General features: G+C 37.6%; 1 protein-coding gene across 4 annotated transcripts in view; it reads left to right on the top strand.

The window, feature by feature from the left end:
• Positions 1 to 21,774, top strand: part of CHN1 (chimerin 1) — a 192,271-nt gene that overhangs the window by 105,366 nt on the left and 65,131 nt on the right. For all 4 annotated transcript variants that reach the window (XM_046659708.1, XM_046659709.1, XM_046659706.1 and 1 more), the window contains one exon: positions 9,840 to 10,128. In XM_046659708.1, the coding sequence (XP_046515664.1) occupies positions 9,840 to 10,128 (289 nt within the window). The remainder of the gene's footprint in view (positions 1 to 9,839; positions 10,129 to 21,774) is intronic.

The raw sequence follows: 21,774 nt of genomic DNA, 5'->3' as shown, positions 1-21,774 counted from the left end.
TTGAGTGTGGGGGTGGTGGTCGTGTCAGGGGATGTTGGAGGAGGAGTGGTTTTCTGAGGGGGAGAAGGGGTGAGAGGACTGCTAAGTTTGGTTGGGGACCTCTTGGTTTGGCAGTGCCTCGAGAGGCCTGCGAGAACCGGATCCGTGAACTGCTGTTGAAGTAAGAGGCTCCTAGGGAGAGGTTATAAAGTAGTCCTTACTAATGGAGAAAGAGAACTATTTTACTTTAAGCAATGGATGGAGTTTGTGAAATCTTATTTTGTTTGGGGTTGGGGTTTATTTTTATTAGCCTGTCTATTTTACTGTTAGGAGCTTGATCCTCTTAGTTGCTGCATCCATAACCTGAGGCCGTTGGGTGAGACTGGTGTTTCTCAAACTTTAAGCCACGTGGGAATCACCTTGGGATCTTGTGAACAATGCAGATTCTGAATCGGAAGGTCTAGGGTGCAACGTGGGGGCCTGGATTTCCAACACGCATTAACATTACAATCACAAAGCTCTCTTCTGTCTTCAGAGTCTCATCTTTCCGATTTAAGATTTTTGTAGAGTAAGAGAAGCCAGAATTCTTACACTTTACTCATTCAACATACATTTTTATTTCATGATTGGCAGATGAACCAGCAGCTATAGGTAAGGTTCAACAAAGCACATTTTTAACTAATAGCTCTGCCAGGCATTACAGTGCCAGAAAATTGTCATTTTCTCTTCTTTCATATATGTTTGGTTGGGTCATGTGCATTTAATTATGTTAACATGTACTCATTTTTTTAATCTTTCATTTTAATTTAGTTAGCTATCAAATTGAACAGTTGACTGAAATAGGAGGTGTGCTTTTGCGATGCTGCAAATTTGTATGGTACATATACTTTCTTTCTTGGAATGACATTGACATATACTTGCTTAAATAAATTATCCTTGCCAACCTGACTGAATCACTAGTCAGTATAAAACACAATATCACTGACTGTGTTAAAAGTACAAGAAAGCAGTGTGCATTTATTTGTTCATATTTTTGACCATGACATCCATTGACGTACCCCTGACATTCTGTGTAATGATCATTGGCTAAGAGATTATGAGAGAAATGAGGAAGGCTGGAGTTAGGGGTTGGGAAGAATGAGTAGGTACAGGAAGAGGGGATGAGTAGGAGAGAGATTTTACAAATTTAAAAATGTAAGAAACTATCGCTAAAAGTAAATACAAAAGAGATTTTTACCAGTGAATAAGCTTTCCCCTGAATTTAAGGGACTTTGGGGTTTGGTTCTGTGGGGCCTCTTGAAGACCGTTTAGTGTGGTGCAACAGGTCCAAGACTGGCCCCACTTATCAAGCCTTTGCTTGGATTTGGTTTCATTACAACGGTTCTGTTAACGAAAGACATAAAGGAACTCATCCACCAGTTCATGATGAAGAAAGATTCAGTGCATTTCGTGGAAGTAAAATTCGAATAAATATGGTTCTGTTGTGAAAGATGGTCATTTATTAACTTAAGTAAAATTCCAGGCATTTCTTAAAAGTATTGATATTTTAAAATGTTAAATTGCTACTACTAAATGCAGTATTTGTAAAAAAACAAAAAATTAACATTATCATTCATTGGCTCCTAAAGACTGTTTTTGAAAAGAAGCTATAACTTTATATCAGGAATGTCTCTCTGTTGTCTTTAATTTAGACAACAGCTTGTCTGGATAGAGTACCCTCACTGTATTTTTTCTTACCACTTTATGGTTATCACACCATTGTTTTTGACATTTATTCTGACTGTAGAGAAGTCTGAGAACAATCTTGCTTTTCCCCCCATATGAAGGTGACACTGTTTCCTCCCTGGTTATCTGAAAACTTCTTTGTTTATTCTTCAAGTTTAGTAACTTAAATCAGGATATATTTAATGTTGATAGTTCTTTAATAAACTTATCCATTAAACAGCGTGCTCTTTCAGTCTTGAGATTTCTTTCTTTCTTCCCTTCCTGGAATGTTTCCAAAAGGCCATTTCTGAGTAATTTTTCTGTTACATTTGTTGGCATCTGAACTGCAGGGACAATTTTTTATGTTGGATTTTCTTGCTCTTCTGTGTTTATTATCTACTCTCTAATTGATTTACTCTTTTGTTTGTCCTCTGCATCCAGTGGGATTATTCAAAGCTTACTCCATGCCATCAATTTGCTTTTCAGTCTTATCGGTCCTATACCCTACCATTTCTAGTTATTTATTAGATTTTCTAGTTAATATATTAATATTATTTTATAACTATATTAATAATTAATATAAATATTACTAGTGATATCATTTTGGTACTCAATTTGTTTTTATTAGCCTCATAATCTCCCTTTTCATCTCATTTTAGAAAACTCATCATTGAATTCTGTAATTAAATTTATATTCTTAAGTTCCATAATGTGAAACACTTATAAGGTGTCTGTTTCTAATTGGTTTTTCTTCCAGACTAAGATCCTCGACTGCCATTTGGATGCTATATTCTTTGCTTTTATTCTTTAAACACATTTATTATAAAATAAAACATACAGAAAAGTATATAAAACTTATATGTACAGTTTTAAAAATGGATTGCATTTAAATATGTGTAAACCTATATAATCCCTACCACGTAAGATATATTAATGGTAGTCCAGAAATTCCCAGCGTTGTCCTCTCTGTCATTGTTTCAACCTTTCACACTATAGTTTACTGTTGTGCTCACTTTATTGTTCTTTTTCGTACTTTTCTTCATAGTCTTCCCAGCCATATGTAGATTTCTATATACTGCAGTTGGATTTTCCTGCCTTTGGACTTTATTTAATTGAACCACACTATGTATTCTTTTGCGACTTGTTCTTTTTTCCCAACATTATATTTTAAAAATTCATCCATGCTGTTGCATGTATCTGTTTTCCTTATTGTATAGTATTTCACTGTATTAGTCAGGATTCTCTGAGAAACATAACCAGTAGGATACGTGTGTGGATGTCTATATAGAATAGGATTTATTGGAAGCAGTTGGCTCATGTGACTGTGGAGACTGGCAAGCGCAGATCTGCAGTGAGGGCCGGCAGGCTCGAGACTCGGGAGAGCCAGTGGTGCAGACGATGTCCAAAATCAGTCTCCTGGAGAATTCCTCTTGCTCAGTGAGCCACTCTTTGTGTTCTATTCAGGCCTTCAGCTGGTTGGATTAAGCCCGCCGAGTTATGGAGAACAGCCTGCTTTACCCAAAATTCACTGATTTAAATGTTAATCTCATCTGAAAACACCCTCCGAGTTGGCATATAAAATTAACCACTGTAGTATGTATACTACAATTTTTCTATTTTCCTGGGAATTTATGTGATTTCTAGGTTTAGATATTTTGGACATTGCTGCTGCCATGTGTGTGTATATATATGTATGTATTTATGTGTGTGTGTGTGTGTGTGTATATGTGTGTATCCTAGTGCCTGTAATTACTCATATTGTTTGGGATATTACCTAGGAATAGGATTGTATGTTGTAGGGTATGCATATATTCAACTTTACTAAATAATATAAAACCCTTTTGTTAAACAATATGTTGGTTATATTAACTGCTCTGTATCCTTGCTGATGCTTGGTATTGTCAGACTTGTTAAATTTTGCCATTCTGAGGATTTAATTTGCATTTAATGGACTACTCTTTGAGCATCTTTTCATGTTTACCCTCTTGATGTATTGCTATTTTTGTCCATTTCTTTGATTTCTTCCTTTTCTGTCTTCTCTGTTCTCTCTTTCCAGAACTCCTTTTATTTAGATGTCAGACTTCCTGGATTGAGTCTCTATCTTATTTCTCATCTTTCTGTCTTTTTGCTCTTCTTGAATATTTTCTTAACTTTGTCTTTCATTTCTTCTTTTAAGATTTTCATTTATGCTATATTCACTTTTTCTACTTATTTTTCCGTGTATTCTGTATTTATTCCTTTTTTTTTTTTACAGCATCCTAATTTTTCTTGCTAAATCCTGTTCAAGAACAGAAATAGGAGGCATCCTACTTCTGTTCCTTTGAGCATGTTGACAATTAAAAAAATTTTTTTCATCTCCTTGCATGGCTTATTTCCTCCAACTTGCTTTGATTCTGTTTGTTTATCCGTCTTTGTCCTTCATGAGGGAGATTTTCCTCAGATGTAAGTGGTCCTTGGCTGACTGCTCTTATTTAAGTTTATTTGGCACTAAAAAGCTGACCAGTAGTTCTGAGAGCTTGAGAGAAACCTTCCAGTTAGAGAATGATGCCTCTATTCTTAAGTCTTTTCAGTTGGGCTGATCAGATTTCCCAGGCAAGAAGCTTCCACTCTCCTGTGAGGAAAGGTACAAGCCTTCTGAGAACGTGGGGCCACAGAGAGATGGAGGTCTCAATCTTCAGTATTTAAAACTTACGCTTAGGGGACCAGCCCAGTGGCGTAGTAGTTGAGTTCACGCACTCCACTTCGGCGGCCTGGGGTTCACAGGTTTGGATCATGGCCACAGACTTAGCACCACTCATCAAGCCACGCTGTGGCAGCATACCACATAAAAGAGAGGAAGATGGGCACACATATTAACTCAGCGACAGTCTTCCTCAAGCAGAAAGAGGAAGATTGGCAATGCATGTTAGCTCAGGGTCAATCCCCTTCACCAAAAAAACCTCAACTTAGTTTTCAGCATGGTACGTGTGCCTTCAATTTTGTCTGGTGTTGCTCAGTTCAGAGTTTCCTCGTTTTACCCTATCTAGAGAACAAAGCTTGTCTTCCACCAGAGTGGGGAAAGGGTGGCGTTAGGGACAGGATTGGAAAGGGTGGGGGGACATCTAACTGCTTCTTAAACAGACCTTCAACTAACCCTTCTTTATCAGCTCCAACTTCCAGAACTGCCTGTGCCGCCTTTGGAGGTTTAGTGAGGCACATTGGTTTACTCCTTTCCTGTAGATGATTTATTCTGCCAAAGGAATGCCATCATTAGTTCACATATTTTAATACTTTTGCCTCATTTTACCATCCAAAATTATATAATAAGATAGACAAAAGTAGTATCCTAACAAAGTTTCGGATGGAGAAATTATTTTAAAGTATTATATAGCTGTGTTCTGTCTTCCTTAGTCTTTCTTAGTTAATCCATCTAAACTCATTTTTTAGTATTTAGATGAAGACCTCTTCATATTCTTGTCTCTGTTTAAACTTCTCTTCCAAGAGTATGTTTCTGATTAGATGAATTTATGAGATATTTGTATTTTGTCATTAGATTAGCTTCTTTGATTCTGGTGAACAATACACAAATATACGGTTATGACAAATAAAGTTTTTCTTGCATGTTGGTTTCTGGAAATAGTTCTAACATTTTATTGTTAACTTAGACTAGTCTGTTTGTATATGTTTTGTTTTCTGTTTGTTAACAGAAAACATCTGTTAGCTTGGAGCTTTCCTTTGAAGAGATGCTTCCAAATACTTTGACTTCAAATCAGAACTAATTCTTGGTTTTAAGGAAAGTAAAGTAAAATCCCACAGGCTATTCTTTATACTTATTTTCATCACTTTGTACCTCCAGACTGAATTTTTTATGCATATGATTTACTTGCTAAAAAATAGAAAGGATGATATTAAGGGTTTTGTTCACTTTTAAAAGCCTAGATGTTAGAATTACATATTTTGAAATTCATCTGAACGCAACTGGGCACAGCATTAAACAGCTTTTTAAAACATGAAAACCAAAACCTGGAATCACTGGGGAAAAAGATGTTTCTAGAAAGTGGTAATTATATACAACAGTAGCAGTTCAAAACAGATTATCCCAGTCTTTCTTTTCTATTTGTTAACTACAGTACCACTTTGGAGAAAACGCATTTTTATTTTGTTGAACTCTATCTAGGTGAGAGCAGGGTCTACACAGTTTCAGACGTGTTCACCAAAGAATGAACAGCTATTAAAAAGCAAGGGCAGAGGCAGATAATAAATATAAGAAAAGATAAAAAGAAAATTTTCCTATAAAAATGGAGGGAAAATGGTTTAGCTTTAACAGTTTGTACAGATCAGTACTCCGCAGTCTAGAATTCAGCCATTGTCACTAGATCCAGTTAGCGTGTCCTGCTGCCAATCTGGCTATAATTACTCACCTTTCTCCTTTGAATTCAGAGACCTAACTCCTGAGGCGCAGTGGAAAGACTCCTTGCTTCTCTCCTTCTCCACTCTTTGCCTTCTGTTGTAGTCTCACTCTGTTTAACCGAGGAGTGTAAACTTAGCCAAGGACATCCAGAAGAAAAATTCACAAAGACCTCCTCCTGGCCTTCCGTTGACTATAAAATCAACCTTTGCAGAGATATTCCTGTACAACCAGTGGTACCCATTATTTATTCAACCCCCTTCAGTGCATATTTATTGAATATCTTTTCTGTTTTACTTTATTGTTTGATAACTCCTTCTGTTATTCTCTGCAGAGGCCTAAGCGAGCAGAGTAGGAGAAAGGGAACTACCGTTCATTGAACTTGCTGTGTACTTAGCTTTGACTTGAATATTCTTATGTAATCCTCATAACCATGTAGGGTAGGGTAATGTTATTCCTGTTTTCTAGATGCAAAATCTGAAAAACGATTTTCTCCAAATCACCCAGCTAACGAGCAGCAAATCCAGAATTTAAACTTACTCTGTCTGCGGCCAGAGCCAGAGGTTTTCTGTTAACACATAGGACCCACACTTGCCTGCCCCTGTCCCAACCCTATTTCAGGATGGCAGGGGTGCTTTTGTACTTGCACATGGGAAGATGCTCTGACATCTTATGTCAGCTCAAGTGTTTATGCTCTGAGATCTTATTAAACAGTGAGTTTCTTGGTTTCATAATGTGAGGAAGATATTGAAGTCACTTGATTTCAAGAATCACTGTACAGAAATGTAATTTTTCTATATAAGAACAAGGTTTTTATACATTTTTATAATGGTTTTTTAGAAATCAATCTAAAGATGAACTTTTTAAAATTCAGCTCATCTTGTCTTTGTATTGACTTGTTTTTATGTTTGTCTATTTCCCATTGAGGCTACTGAGGGAACAGGAACGTTATTATGAACCGCCTAATATTTAACAAGGCTCCTGGGGATCTTGTTAAATGTTTGTTGCATAAATGACAATCTGTGAGTGGTGAACTTTTGTAAGGAAGGATTCTTTTTTTGTCCTTAGATTTGGCATCTTCCTTTTTATGGCTCTTTTTCCTAGAACAGATATATCCGTCCCCCACCTTGCTCAAAGATTTTCTGTCCTGTCTTTCAGATCAAGGAAGGGAACATGTCTCTGTCTGTGCTGTGATGCTATTCTCTATGTAACTTCCAAAGTAAAAGAGAGGGCAATTCAGAGTAGGCAAAGAAAGCCTACAGTTCCTTTGGTAAAAATAATGCAATTTTTAAAGAAAAATCAATCATAATTCCAAAGTAGAAATTCATATTCTTGTCCTTTGAGCTTAAGTTTTAATTAACTCGTTATGAGTTATTTTAGTTGTCTGATCAGCTCCCTTGAGACTGGAAATTTGATTGGACTGGAAGTCTAGAGCGGAAAGCGCCAGCTGGGGAGGAACTGGGAACCATGCAGCGGCTCTTGAAGTCACTGAGTTGAGAAAGAGAAAAGGACAAACTTACTTAGACTTTTTCACCCAATAACTTAGAGGTAGCCAGGAAATCCTCCCCTTGGATGGATTAGAAATAGCCACATTGTAAAGTGTCAGAAAGTCTAACCCTAGAGTCCGCTCTTTCAGGCTGACCATCCCAACCCAGGTGAGGCTGGTTCAGCCATCTTCCCTTCTGCCCTGTCCTCTCATACTTCTCGGATTTCAGAAGACAATCGAGTGTCAAATGCCTGGCGCCATTGCTTGGATAGTCTTTACTAAGTGCCATGCTCATTGTGGAAATGGCCACCGTAAAATCAGAAGCCCCTGCAGGAGTAAAATGGTCTCATCTCTCATTGAAATGCCTCTGAATACAACTGAAATATAAAGGGACTTAGTGTTAAACAATGCTATGAGTGTTTATTGTTGTAAGAACATTATAAAACTTATAAAGTGGCTTTTCCTGTTTACTTCTCAATGACGGATAATGTATATTAACAAAGAGGAAATAATAAAAGCAGTATATTAAACTGAAAAAAAACTTTTATATTTAACTTTGGTGTAGAAATTTTACCTTCCAATTTTTTACGCTTACATTATAATGAAAATTTACTTGAAAGAAATATGTCTTTAACATTGGAGGAAAATGGAGAATGGGAAAGTGGAATTATGTAGATCATTCACTTGAGCGTAAATCAAAATTTAATTGCTTTTAAAGAACCAAAAAGTGGATAAATTTTATTTTAGAAGAAGGACCAGCATGAATAGAATGTTGGGTTCTAGATTAAATAATTATTAAAGTCTAATTTGAACTACAGAAACAGGGTTACCTCAGACAATTATTTAAAAAATATTTTGTTTTCTTTTTTAAGGACATTAAAAGTGAAATCTTAAGTTGTTTCTAACTCCTGTCCTTCTGGAATATAACCTATACCAGAATAATATTATTGCATAAATTTGTAGTCCTGTTTAAACACTTTACTTAAGCAGCTATTATTTTAGCGTTTTTGTTCATCTCTAGTCTGTGTATTTTTAACAAGGAAATTAAATATATCCTTTCTGATTTATTTAGATTTTTGGGGTTTTTTTTGAGGAAGATTAGCCCTGGGCTACCATCTGCTGCCAATCCTCCTCTTTTTGCTGAGGAAGGCTGGCCCTGAGCTAACATCCACGCCCGTCTTCCTCTACTTTATACGTGGAAGTCCTACCACACACAGCATGGCTTGCCACCTGGTGCCATGTCTGCACCCAGGATCTGAACCGGTGAACCCCAGGCTGCCAAAGTGGAATGTGTGAACTTAACTACTGTGCCACCGGGCCGGCCCCTGATATATTTAGTTTTTAATGAGGTTCACTTGGGGCTACCTTCGGGAGACCATGTTACTGGCCCTTGGTGCCTTTTGGCATCAGCTTCCATTAAAATCAGTGCACGTTCTTGCCTTGTCTTTGTGCCAGGACACTGATGCTAGTCATGCCAGCTTGGATTTATTTCTGAACTTTGCTACAGCAAGCAAAATAGCTGAAGTTATCGTAAAAATAAACCATTCTCCAGTTTTTAAAGTATGTCACCAAACATGACTCAAAAGTGAAAGCAGAATTTCTGGAGTCCAGTAGTTTATGACTTATGTGCCGTATGTATCGCGAACATTTCTTGCCCAGACTCAACAAGCAGAAGAATGACTGTGTAAAAGGGAAGAACAAGTCCTTGACCCAAGGCTAGAAATAGCAAAAGTGTGTTTCTGTGCCGTCCTGCCCTACCGTATGACTCAGGTTCTGGAATCGGCTCGACTTTAGATAATTGCTAACATCATACTCAGAGGAGCCTTAAATGGGGTTTCCCGTTAAAGGACATGAATTCTGGGCTGTAAAGTACGTTGAATATTTTTATTGATCAACCTGAAGAGAACATGTTCATATAGAAATTTCATGTATTATGGAGTTGACCAGTTCAATATAGAATGTGTTCTAATAGGATGTGAGGTTTATTTTCCCCTGTTTTTCCTACAGGCATAATGAGGCAGCTTAAAAAGATAAATAAGAATACATTTTTCCTTCTAGAGCAGACATCCTTTGGGCGAGTTATTCTTAGTTGTTGCAAGTTCATTCTTTGTGTTCAAAAGTTTAATTTTCTGTATTCCAGACAATTCATGGAAATTAACCACAGTTTATTGAGCAAACAAAGAAGACACACACAAAAAAAAAGCGATAGTTTTTTTTTTCTTTTCAGAAAGAATTCACTTGCTTACTTTTCTTAAAAACATCTTTCCCATTTCATTGAGGCAGATTTGGAAGTCAAACCAGAAACTTCAGGCTCTACTACGATGGAAAACACTTTGTTGGGGAGAAGCGCTTTGAGTCCATCCACGACCTGGTGACTGATGGATTGATTACTCTCTATATTGAAACCAAGGCAGCAGAATACATTGCCAAGATGACGATAAACCCCATTTATGAGCACATAGGATACACAACCTTAAACAGAGAGCCAGCATACCAAAAACATATGCCAGTCCTGAAAGAGACACATGATGAGAAAGATTCGACAGGCCAGGATGGGGTATCAGAGAAAAGGGTAAGCTACCATGAAACCACACTTTATCTTCTTCTGTTTGGGGGCCTTGTAAGAAAGCCATTGTTGCCCGAAGAGATTGACTTCTCCACGGTCAGCTGAGATTGACTTCTCACAGCTTCAAAAGGATATGCGTTTTCCTTAATGTGTAGTTTCTGTGCTGCTGAGCTTTGCAAATTTCTAATTCTTGTTCAGTTAAAATACGTCAGGTATATTTTTGTACTCCTGATTATTTCCTGTTTGATCAGTTTCAAAGTTTTAAAAATATGTTGGAAAATGGCCCCTTGTAAAAAAGTTCAGGGGTTTTGGTCAGAAGCATAACTTATGATCAAGAAAAGATAGTTATATTACATAAGAAATTGAGGAGTTGCATTATCTATCAAAATTACTTTTTTGTTTCCCTTAAAGGTAATACAGTTTATAAATAGCTCTGTTCTTTGGCAGAATGATATATATCCATATTTTTAAAATGTGCATGATTAAATTCACTCCATCAATAACTTATACTATGTTGAGAATCAGTCAGTCTTGAGTAAGAGGAGGATTTCTCTCTTTGTGGCCTCTTAAGACGTAATTGAATGAGGAAGGTTTACTTTCTTTAACTATAAAAGACAATTTAAGTTTTTCATTTGTTATTTTTAATTATAATATTTGTAAGGTTAACATCAGAAGTTTTAATTGCTTGGCATTAAGGTGATAATTGTCCCTCCCTCCCCCTCACCTCCAAGAAAAAGAATTTCCTGATGCTTTATATTGTGTGGGATTTAATTGGGGCAACTTTATGTATTCTAATTAGAATTGTGTTAATTCATTCTTAGATTTTCAAGACTCTTCAGTTGCCGTATTAAAGCAATACAGTATTGTATAGTGGTTTGAGCTTGGATTCTGTCACCAAATAGATTTATGTGCAGATTCTACCGTTTTACCAGTTGAATGAACTTCAGCCAGTTACTTAATTTCTCTGTGCTTTGATGCTCTTATTTGTGAAACTGTAATGATAATGAAGTTGTTGTGAGGATTGATGGAATGAGAGAGCACATGTAAAATAGACAGTGCTTGGCACCTGGGCAGCGCTCAATCTGAGTTTGGTGGTAATGTTATTGTAGCAGCCCTGGTACCTCAAGGCCCTGTCCTAAAATACTTCCAGTTATCTTGGAGTAGTTAGGTACAGAATGGAAATTTTAAATTTTCATTGTCCAGCCCAAATTTTAGTTTCTGGCAGATCTTACTTAGAGTGGTATTTTGTGGCTACAGACAAACCAACATTTTAAATTACAGAGCGTAGAAAATTTGTAGAAAATGGTTTTTTATAAACTCATATTTGTTAGGAACCACAAATTTTTTTTGGAATAACCAGAATCTAGAATCCTAAATGGCATGCTGTATTTAATATGGTTCTTTTCAACTCTCTAACTCCCATTTTCTCACTTTTGGTTATTTTCCATTCTTGGCATTTTTCAGTAATGTTTGTATTTAAATATCTAATACTGATATTATGTTTTATACAAATATACTAGAATATTCTAAGTTAACGTTTGTGGAATATTTTTTAAAATGTGTACCTATGAGTCTTTTGAATTTGATCAGCCTAATGGTAGAGTAGCCTTTGCTAATGTGTTCTGTATGTACTTTTCAATATCAAGGGATTTGAGCTAAAGACACTCAGCTATTTAACATTGGGCTACTCATTTAACTTCACAGGACCTTAGTTGTCCCTCCTACAAAGTGAAAATAATATTCACAGATGCAAGAGACTGAGGTAGATAATACCCAGAGGACCACTTTTAGCTCTAGGATCCATGATTTCTTATGAATTCTGGCAACATTACATGTTACATTACCTGGATTCTCTTGTGCTGATGGCCAGTGATAGCTACATAGTGAAATAACTGGTTCTGGAAAAAATCTCTCTCCAACAGTACATTATTAAGAATCATTTTTAGAACCAGCCCTGATGGCCTAGTGGTTAAAGTTCGATGCCCTCACTGCTTCAGCGGCCTGGGTTCGATTCCCAGGCACAGACCCAAACTACCCTGTCAATAGCTATGCTGTGGCGGCAGCTCACATAGAAGAACTAGAAGGACTTACAACTAGAATATACAACTATGCACTGAGGCTTTGAGGTGGGGGAAAAAAGAGGAAGATCGGCAACAGATGTTAGCTCAGGGCGAATGTTTCCTGGCAAAGAAAAAAGAATCATTTATTCTTTGCTTCAGACTGCATGCATCTTAAATCTAGTTGGCTTAAAATCTACTCACTCAAAAATAGATTTATTTTATTTACAGGTGTCATCCAACAGGACAGGGATGATGACCTGTTCAACAGCTTGAAACATTGATTCCCTGTCACAGTGGATGACATTTGTAAGTAAAGACAATCATGTTTAATTGATTTAAAATACCTATTGACACAAGTATGGTTTAGTAAATATTTTACCGGGTCCTGAGTAGCGAAAGCCCTTCTGGTCTGGGATTCCTTTTCCGCAGAGGCAAAAAGTGTTGGTTTTGCAGGAGTTAGTATGCTGTCCTAAAGAGGATACTAGTGTTGGAATTAAGAGCTGGGTTCTAGTTCGACTGTAGGAGTTGATTTTGTGTGTCCCTTTGGGGAAATTGCTTCACTTCCCTGAGACTGCATTTCCCTACTTTGAACAGTTGGGTTTTGGACTAGATGATCTCCAAGGATCTTACAATCTGTGATCCTTCAAGGAGGGGAGGTGTTTTAGGAAATAATATAGGACTAGAAAGAGCCCCGAAGTGGGATTTGAAAAGTGAGGTCTGGTTTTAGCTTATGGAGACAATCCCCTAGCCTGTCTGAACTTGAGTTTCTTCATGTATGACAAGAGATTTTCTACAAAACACTGATTTTACAGGATTATAATAAATACTTACTGCTGAAAGAGTTCTGTGCTGAAATAGATTTGATAAAAATTGTTTTTTTAAAAAAAAAACACTTAGCTGTTGCTTTTCTTTAGGCTTCCCAGCTTTGTTAATGGCCTACTGTGCATTGTGAGTCTCCAAGAGTGCTCTCAAACTTATCTGAGTCACCCTGCCACTATTCAAAACATTTCAGGAAAATAATGTTTCATGAAACCCACTCTGGCAAATTTTGAACCAGATAATCTCTTAAGGTCTTTGCTTGTTGTAATATTGAAGGAGGAAAATTCCATGTGCATTTTTTTTTCAGTCCTTAAGGAGTAAGTTGAGCATCTGAGCTTTTGTGGAAGGTTGGAAGGATGGTTTTATGGCCATAATGTTTTTTTGGCCACAGGAAGTAAATCCTAAAGATTCTTGGTTGTCCCTAGGAAATATGGTGGCCTATTGTGATGGGAAAACTTTTTTTCCAAGCAATATCTATGTCATTTTTCTCATTAACTCTTTAAGTTGCTTCTTCAGTGTGAAATATCGATTAGAGACTTTTAAATTTTTTTTTTTTTAAATGTTGAGAGACATTTAGTCATGAAATTGCAGCATATTGAAAAGCCAGACTTCCTTCTCTTTAAAGATGGCTTAACTTGGGGCCTGCTCAGTGGCGTAGTGGTTAAGTTCATGTACTCTGCTTTGGTGGCCCAGGGTTGGCAGGTTCAGGTCCCAGGCACGACCTAGCACTGCTTGTCAAGCCATGCTGTGGTGGCATCCCACATAAAACAAAGGAAGATGGGCACAGATGTCAGCTCAGCGACAATCTTCCTCAAGCAAAAAGAGGAAGACTGGCAACAGATTTTAGCTCAGGGCCAATTTTCCTCACCAGAAAAGGTGGGGGGGGGGGGAGGCACCTTAACTTTAGCAGCCCAGACTGGCCAAGAACCCAGCTTTTAGTTACTTTTTTTTTTAGTTACTTTTAAAAAATTTATCTTGGAACTGTATTTGAATAGTTCCTTCTTCTAAGTAGTGATTTTAATATATTTACTTCAACAGATACTGGACCAATGGCTGAATGCAATAGTTTTTATGATAATTTTACTTGTTAATAATGTGATTTTAAATCCCCAAAAACCATGCTTTAGAAAATGTCTCATGTAGCTGTTAATAATATAAAATGTCAAATAAAACATAGAATTTACATTTCAGAAACTGTACTGTCAGTCAGTCAGAACTCTGAATCTAGCCAGAACCTCTTTACTTCTGGATTGAGTCATCTCAGCTCCAAACCTGCCTCACGTGTGAGGATGAGCTGTGATGGCAGGGGTGTGCAAATGTGCAGAATCACTCTGTTGGTTTTATGAAACTTCGCCCAACCAGATAGGCTCTGTGTGTGTGTGTGTGTGTGTTCTTCCTCTGGAATTTGGGGATGAATGCAGTACTTGGCCTACTATTGGATTAATTGGTTCTTAAGGAATTTCTTTTACATTTAAATTCCATTACTTAAAGACTTCTTTGGGGATCATCAGACTGCATACGTATTGAAAAGCCTTGTGAAATTTCAAGTGGAAATGTAATTGGGGCCCTGCCCAAAACTGCCATAACTGCTGGCCTTCTTTGGAAACCTGCATAAAATGACAGGAGTCTTTGTCCCTGGAGTATCAAAAGGAGAACAGGCAATCTGGTCTGCTAATTGTCTTAGTCTCCCACAAAGCAGATCTTCTGAATTTGCTTTAAAAAATATATAACACATTATCTGCATCTGTATAATCTCAATGTAGAAATCAGCAGGAAGGCCAACGCTTAAACTTAATCATTATAAAAGTAACAGTATGAGAGGAGTGGGTGGCACGAGGCAAGCTGCAGAAACTGTGTTTGATTTCTCGACCTTGTGCTTTCCCAGGCTTTGGGGTCTTTGCTTCTGCTTCCTGGCTCCTCCCCATGCTCTGCTCCTCTTCTCCTCCTCCTTAGCCCGGCCTTAGCCGCGTCCATCCCTCTCTCCCCCAGTCACATTTACACATTCAAGTCTCCACTCTGGCTTGTTCAAGGTTAGGATCAGCTGTTCCAGGGGTGAACAGGCTATTAGAGAACTGCCAGATGGGCCAGAGTCACTTATTTGCATTAAAAGTCCAATTTGTTATTTAAGAGGAAGACTACAATTCCACACAGAACTTCTAATGTGGGTTTATCCTCCTCTGTAAACATCTTAAGAAATCAAGTAGAGGGCCAGCCCAGTGGCACAGCGATTAAGATCGCACATTCTGCTTCGGTGACCTGGGGTTCACTGGTTCGGCTCCCGGGTGTGGACCTACACACTGCTTATCAAGCCATGCTGTGGCAGGCGTCCTACATATAAAGTAGAGGAAGAAGGGCACGGATGTTAGCTCAGGGCCAGTCTTCCTCAGCAAAAAGAAGGATTGGTGGCAGATGTTAGTTCAGGGCTAATCTTCCTCAAAAAAGAGAAAGAAAGAATCAAGTAGAGTTTAAGGGGAAAAAGCCTGCACAGTCACTATATAACTATATAAGTATGTATTAATCTGTGTGGTCTTGAGCAAGCCTTAACCTCCCTGGGGCTCAATTTGCCCTAGTCCCTAGATGAGGACTGTGGATGCCATCGCACTGGTGGTTATAAATATTAATGAGATTTCACGAAGTGGCCTTACTTGGAAAGGTAGAGGGCAGTGTGATACATTATTGCACTCTGGGGTCAGAGCAATCATCAACCAGATGCCCATTCATGGGTCTGAGTACTATTCCCCCAGCCTTTGCTAGAAACAGCATGTTCAGCTTTCTCTTCAAGATCCATCTTTTCAGTACTCCAACTGCCCTCTGGTACGCTAGATGACATCAAAAGGCTCCTAATTGATTCATCAAGAAGGTGGAGTTTGTCTTTTAATTATGCTGTGATACCTCTAATTGTGTTCAGTTAGTAAGCATGTGTCTTTGCTCAATAATGCGCTAATGACTTTTACGGCTAAAATATGTTATTTTCCTGTGGTATTTGCATTTTAGTATTGACCAATATTTTAACTCTGCTTTCCCTGAGTGTAAGACAAGTGAAGGCTTCTTTCTGCTTCTCCGCCTGTCAGTGAACTTTTATTGAACCTGCACTCCATGTTGAGCCCATTAGGATTTCTCAAATTTCCCCAACTTCTAAGTCTGCCTATTCTCTTAACTCCAGCTGGGCAAATCCTCTCCTTCCTTTGCCTTAATATCTTCACACTTCATTTTCTAAACAGCCTTTCATGAGCGTTCTTTATAAACAAATTCTTGTTACTCAAAAGGTACTTTGGAATTTAAACAAGTTAAGGGCATGGCAGAAATATTGTCCCCATTTCTTCTTAGGTCTCCATGAACTAACTCATCTCTATCAAAATTACTTGCATTTAATTCAGCACTTATTGCATGCCTCCTGTTTGTAAGGAATCAGAGCCTAGCCTAATGAAAGATATGCAAGAAATAAGCCCCACCTGAAAGAACTTACATTTAAATGTTTTCATTGTTTCTACCCTATTTAATTAACACTTAGATGTCTTGATAGCAGGAGGCAGGCTGCCTGTATCATCTGTCTAGTATTACAGGAGTTCAATAAATATTAAGTTGTACTTCTCTGATTTGAGTTTGCTACTGTGATAGCCCAGTAAATCATAGAAAACACTCTTGTAGACAAGAACACTAATTTTTCAGAATCATGGATTAGAAATTAATATGACATTCTGACATTCCCTCCCAGGTTTAAGGCTTTAATCCCTCAATATTATTTCACTTTTGATTTGGCCCCTTAAGTTTTAAATAAACAGTTGTTGACTGACTAAATGAACAAACAAATAAATGAGTATATTTTATGAATTCAGCCAGATCCAAGGCCTTAATATAAATTAGTCCTGAGCCTGAGAAAGAAAAGTGTAGTAATTCAACTTGATTTGGTACTCTATGTTTTTCTCTTTAAGAACTCAATCTTTAGATTGTCTCTATGAGGTAGGGAGGGCCGTTCCTCATTCCACAGATAAACCATCTGAGGTACAGAAAAATTGTCTTTGTGACATGACATAGTTTGTGAGGGTGGTGACTAGGTGCACCTCTTTAGGGATATATTCAAACAAGCCAAGATGGCAGAGTGGCATCTCCCCAAACTCGTGGTGGTCAGTCGTGTGTAGGGACAATCTGGACCCCATGGAGAATCCCATGCTTGTAATGATTAAAGAAAACTCAGCTGGGCCCAGGAAATGATCTGTGTGAATCTCATCTGTCCTTCCATCTTATCACCCACAGAAAGGATTAGTAATTGAAAGCCGTTGGGGAAAACCAGATGGAAAGAGGAAGATGGAAGATAAATATTAGTTCCTCAGCTCAAAAGAACCAGGCCAACGGAAGACCAAATTGTAATTTTCCAAGCCAGCTGCAGTTTTGGAAGATTTCTGTATATGGGCTAATTAAACAAATAAAATAACTCTTAAATTACTGGGTTGAGGGTTGGAAACGGAAGCTATTAGAAATTCTTTCACAATTGCTATTTCAGAGGCTTTAGCGTTTTGGTGGGGAAATAATCATTGGTGGCAAGATCCCCATTCATTTAATTTTGTGGAACAAAAATCAGCTCGGGTGGCTTTAGAAGGGTAATAGCATTTTGGGGTCCAAAGCAAGTGGAGACTATCAAGCAACAAGCTGGCCTTCCCCTGATGCTCACACACTAACTTTGTGGGCATTTATAAAAGAATCAGCTCTCCACTTTCAGTAAATCCTCACCTTAGATCTCATGCTGAATGATTTGGATTGGTAATTTTCATCTTATGCTTTTTGCTCCATCACATTCCCCTTAATATTTGGAGTCATTTCTTTTTCTCCCTAATATTTAGACCTCTCAGAGACTGCTAAGTCATAGCCATCTCCTGAGCCTTTCCTCACTCAAGTTATGAGAACTTAACAGTTTTTCTATGGCCTCCTGAGTTAATTCTTAACTCTTGTTGGATCTCCTTCAAGTTACTACAACCAGTCAAAAATGCTCAAAGTTGAGCGTTATAATAATTAGATTCTTTCAATGAGAAATTATAAACATCTAGGGGCCAGCCTGGTGGCGTAGTGGCTAAGTTTGCGTGCTCTGCTTCAGCAGCCCGGGGTTCACAGGTTCACATCCCAGGACCTAGCACCCAGTGGACCTAGCACCGCTCATCAAGCCGTGCTGTGGTGGCATCCCACATAAAATGGAGGAATATTGGCACAGATGTTAGCTCAGTGACAATCTTCCTCAAGCAAAAAGGGGAAGATTGGCAACAGATGTTAGCTCAGGCCCAATCTTCCTCACACACACAAAAAAGAAATTATAAACATCTCTAACAGATACTCATCTTGCCCGTGTTTGTTACCTCTTTTTAAGTGTGCTGCTGCGTTCGTTTCACTGGTTTGTTCAGTAACTTGAATGAATCAGCCCTGTTATCCTCTATTTCCTTAGCTTCTAAAACCATTCAGTGAAAACTCACTAAGTGCTATAGATTTCCTGATGACCTAATTTACATGATTAAATTTTACATCTCATACAACTTAAACATTTTCCTGGATAATTTCTAAGTTAGTGCAGCTTGTACTTATTTACCAGAACTGTTTGATAAAAGGTCACCTTTACTGTAAAATTTCCCTCCAAAAGCAGAAGCTTTTATATACAAGCTGTGGGTTGTTTAGCACATTCTTAAGAGATTTACACCTGCCATCTTTCCACCCACTCAACAGGAAGGGGTCCCTGTTGTGGGTAGTTTGCTTAGTAACTTTAGAATGACTTTGGGCTGCTGCCCAAGTTCATAGGAAAAAACTATAGTCCTCTGCCCCTTGAGAAAGTCCTGGTTTTCCTTGTAATGCAGAAACTCTACACATGAGCCTGTATCTCTTTTATAGGCTCATTTTCCAAGAATATTTGTAAGTCAACTTTAATGAGGTATAATTTACATACAGTAAAATGCACACCATTACATGTATGGTTTGATGAGCTTTGACAAGTGTATACACCTGTGAACCACCACTACAATCAAATATACCGTATTTCATTACTCCAGAAAGTTCCCTAGTGCCCCCCCGTAGAAAATCCACCCCCACCCCCTGCCCCAGGGAAACCACTGATTAGATTTCTATCAGGACAAGAAATTTTTTTAAAGTTTTGATATGACAGGTGACATCCTATTTTATGTTTTAGTTTTCCACACTTACAGCACTCCTTACTGTCATCTTTTCTCTTTTTATTTATTATAAACACATCATCTTATTATCTTTAAGTACATTTTAGATGTAAAAATTTCTCACGTCATTTTTTTTAGGGAAATGTGAGCAGCTAAGGAATTATTGGTGTGTAGTAGCGATTGCAAAGCACTGTAAGTTGTTGAAGGTTTCAATCCTATCGTTATGGACTCTTCACTTTTTATCCTGTAATAAGGACTTCAATCAATTTGGGTACACAATGAGAGAGGATTCTTAGGTACAGGGAGGAAGGTCTCTGCTCTGCTGGGATCTTGGACCTGAGCCAGAAGCAATCGGCCAGCTAGAAGGTGGCCAGCTCTCCCTTAATCACTGGCTGTCCCCTTGCCATTCCTCTCTGGCTCGGAATAGGTCCCACAGGAGTAGGGAAAGAAGCCGATGGGAAAGAAGAGTGTCCCCTACTCTCTCTGAGCTCTACCAGGTGTCACAATGAGAAAAACTGTTCTGCTTCCCTGTCCTAGTCTACTCAAAGGGGAAAAGGTATTCTTTGTGGCAGTGATATGATTCTAGAATTCTCTATGGACCACCACTAAAGCTTTTGTTTTTCCAGCATTATTAAGGCCACTAGAGCACTTAGATTTCTTTTCCTAGAATCTTTGAAAACTTGCAGGTGCAACCCACTCAAGAGTCTTGTAGACTAGAGAGTTCTCTGCCTGGTCCCAGGTGAAGGACAGTGTTCCCTTGTGTAAGAAGCCCCCGTAGGTGGACTATGGGTTGTATAAAATTTCTGGAGACATGGTTGTAACTTTTCTCCTGCCTCCCTCAGAAAAACCTATTGGAATGTGAGTGAATGAGGGGAATGTTAATATAAACAGAACCTTGACTTCACTCTGATTTCTTAAAAATAGGCTAAATGATTTGCATGTTAATTTTAGTAATGGTTTCAATGCACTTTGACTAGAGCAGGCCTTCCAGTGATCTGGAATTGCTTGCTAAGCAAGCAGGCCTCAGGCACTCTAAACCCCTTGTGACCCTCTTTTGGCACTCTGCCTCGTTTATTGGCCACCTTGTGGAGGTCTCGTGTTTCTTAAGGCTGGGAGGACTGGGAATAGTGGTGGAGAGAGGGGAGTACCAGAGTGTGAAAGTAGTAGAGAATCATAAGAATGTTTTATCTGCACTGACTAGCTCATCGTGTCCTGCTAATATATATAGGTCATATTTGTGAACAAGTCCAATCGTGTTACCTAAGACTGTTCTTAAATTTTAAAAAAATGAATCATGTGTTGATAAATGTAATTAATGAATTTAAGAGGTTTTATCTTAGTCTTAAAGAAATACATGTTCTTTATTAAAAAATCTTAAAAAATAAGATTTTGTAAAATCTTATTTTGTAAAATCAAAGAAAGAGAAGAGAGGGGATTGCTCATAGCTCCACCATCCAAAGATGACTGTATGTTAATGTTTTGGTGGGTTTCCTTCTAGTCTTCCTATGCAAAGATTATTTTAAACTTTAATATTTTTATTATACAAGTAATTCATGTTCATTGCTTACAAAAATAATGAAGCAATGAAAAACAGTAAGAATATAAAAATCACACCAAATCCCACTATTGACAGATAACATAACCAATAATATTCTCCTGTTTATCCTTCCAGAGTTTGTGTATGTGTGTATGAGAGAGAGAGAGGGAGAGAAGAGAGAAAACATGTAAACATGTTTCTTCTATATGAACTACTTTGTAATTTGCTTTACTGACAATTAGGTTGTGAAAAATCTTTCCATGTGAATAAGTGTATTTCTGCTCTATTATTTTAAATGTCTATATAATATTCTATTGTGTTAGTATATAGTAATTACTTAAGCAATCTCTTAATATATTTTTTATTCATTTATTCTATAAATAGTAATTGAGTACCTTATTTGGGCTACTGTGCCCAGTACTGAACAAGACAACCATGGATCTTCTCATGAAGCAAATTTTCCATCTTGTACACCTAGAATATTAAAAATGAAGAAACAGGGATATATAGAGAGAAAGTGTTTTTCCAAGAAATCTCATTCTTAAGTGACCAGTGCTCTTTTTCCTGCATGCTATGTTTTTATAATAAATCTTCCTTAAGTAATCGGTCTTTAAATCATTAAGTAAAAATGTTTTTGCTTAGTTCAGATTAGGATTACACTAGAGTCTTTTTAATAGACTTTCTAAATTTAGAATTTTGTTTATTTTTGCAAAATGAATTTTTCCCTTCAAGTAAAAGATTTCTTTCCAGAATATTTAATACTTTAAAAATAAATATTTCTTTAGGAATAAGGATAACTAACCAAAAATTTAGATTTATAACTTAATTAACTTTCAGGATAACTTAAAAGCGTGTACAATTGTTTTTCTTGGAATACTCTATATCTTTAAACTGTGTAAAACTTTATATGAGAGAAGCATATTTCTGCATTTGTGGAATGTAGAAAATTGTACATTAGCTTCATATGTAATCATAGCCAAGCTTGTCTACTCTTCAGAGTTACCCAGTTCTAAATTAATGAAGCATTTGGAGGGGAATGGATTTTCACGGTTTCCATCTGCAGCGTGCACAAGAGGGGCTTAGCTGAAAC

The sequence above is a fragment of the Equus quagga genome, chromosome 4 (genome assembly GCF_021613505.1).
Source record: "Equus quagga isolate Etosha38 chromosome 4, UCLA_HA_Equagga_1.0, whole genome shotgun sequence".
Classification (NCBI taxonomy): Eukaryota; Metazoa; Chordata; class Mammalia; order Perissodactyla; family Equidae; genus Equus; species Equus quagga.
This window is presented reverse-complemented; position numbering and strand designations above follow the sequence as displayed.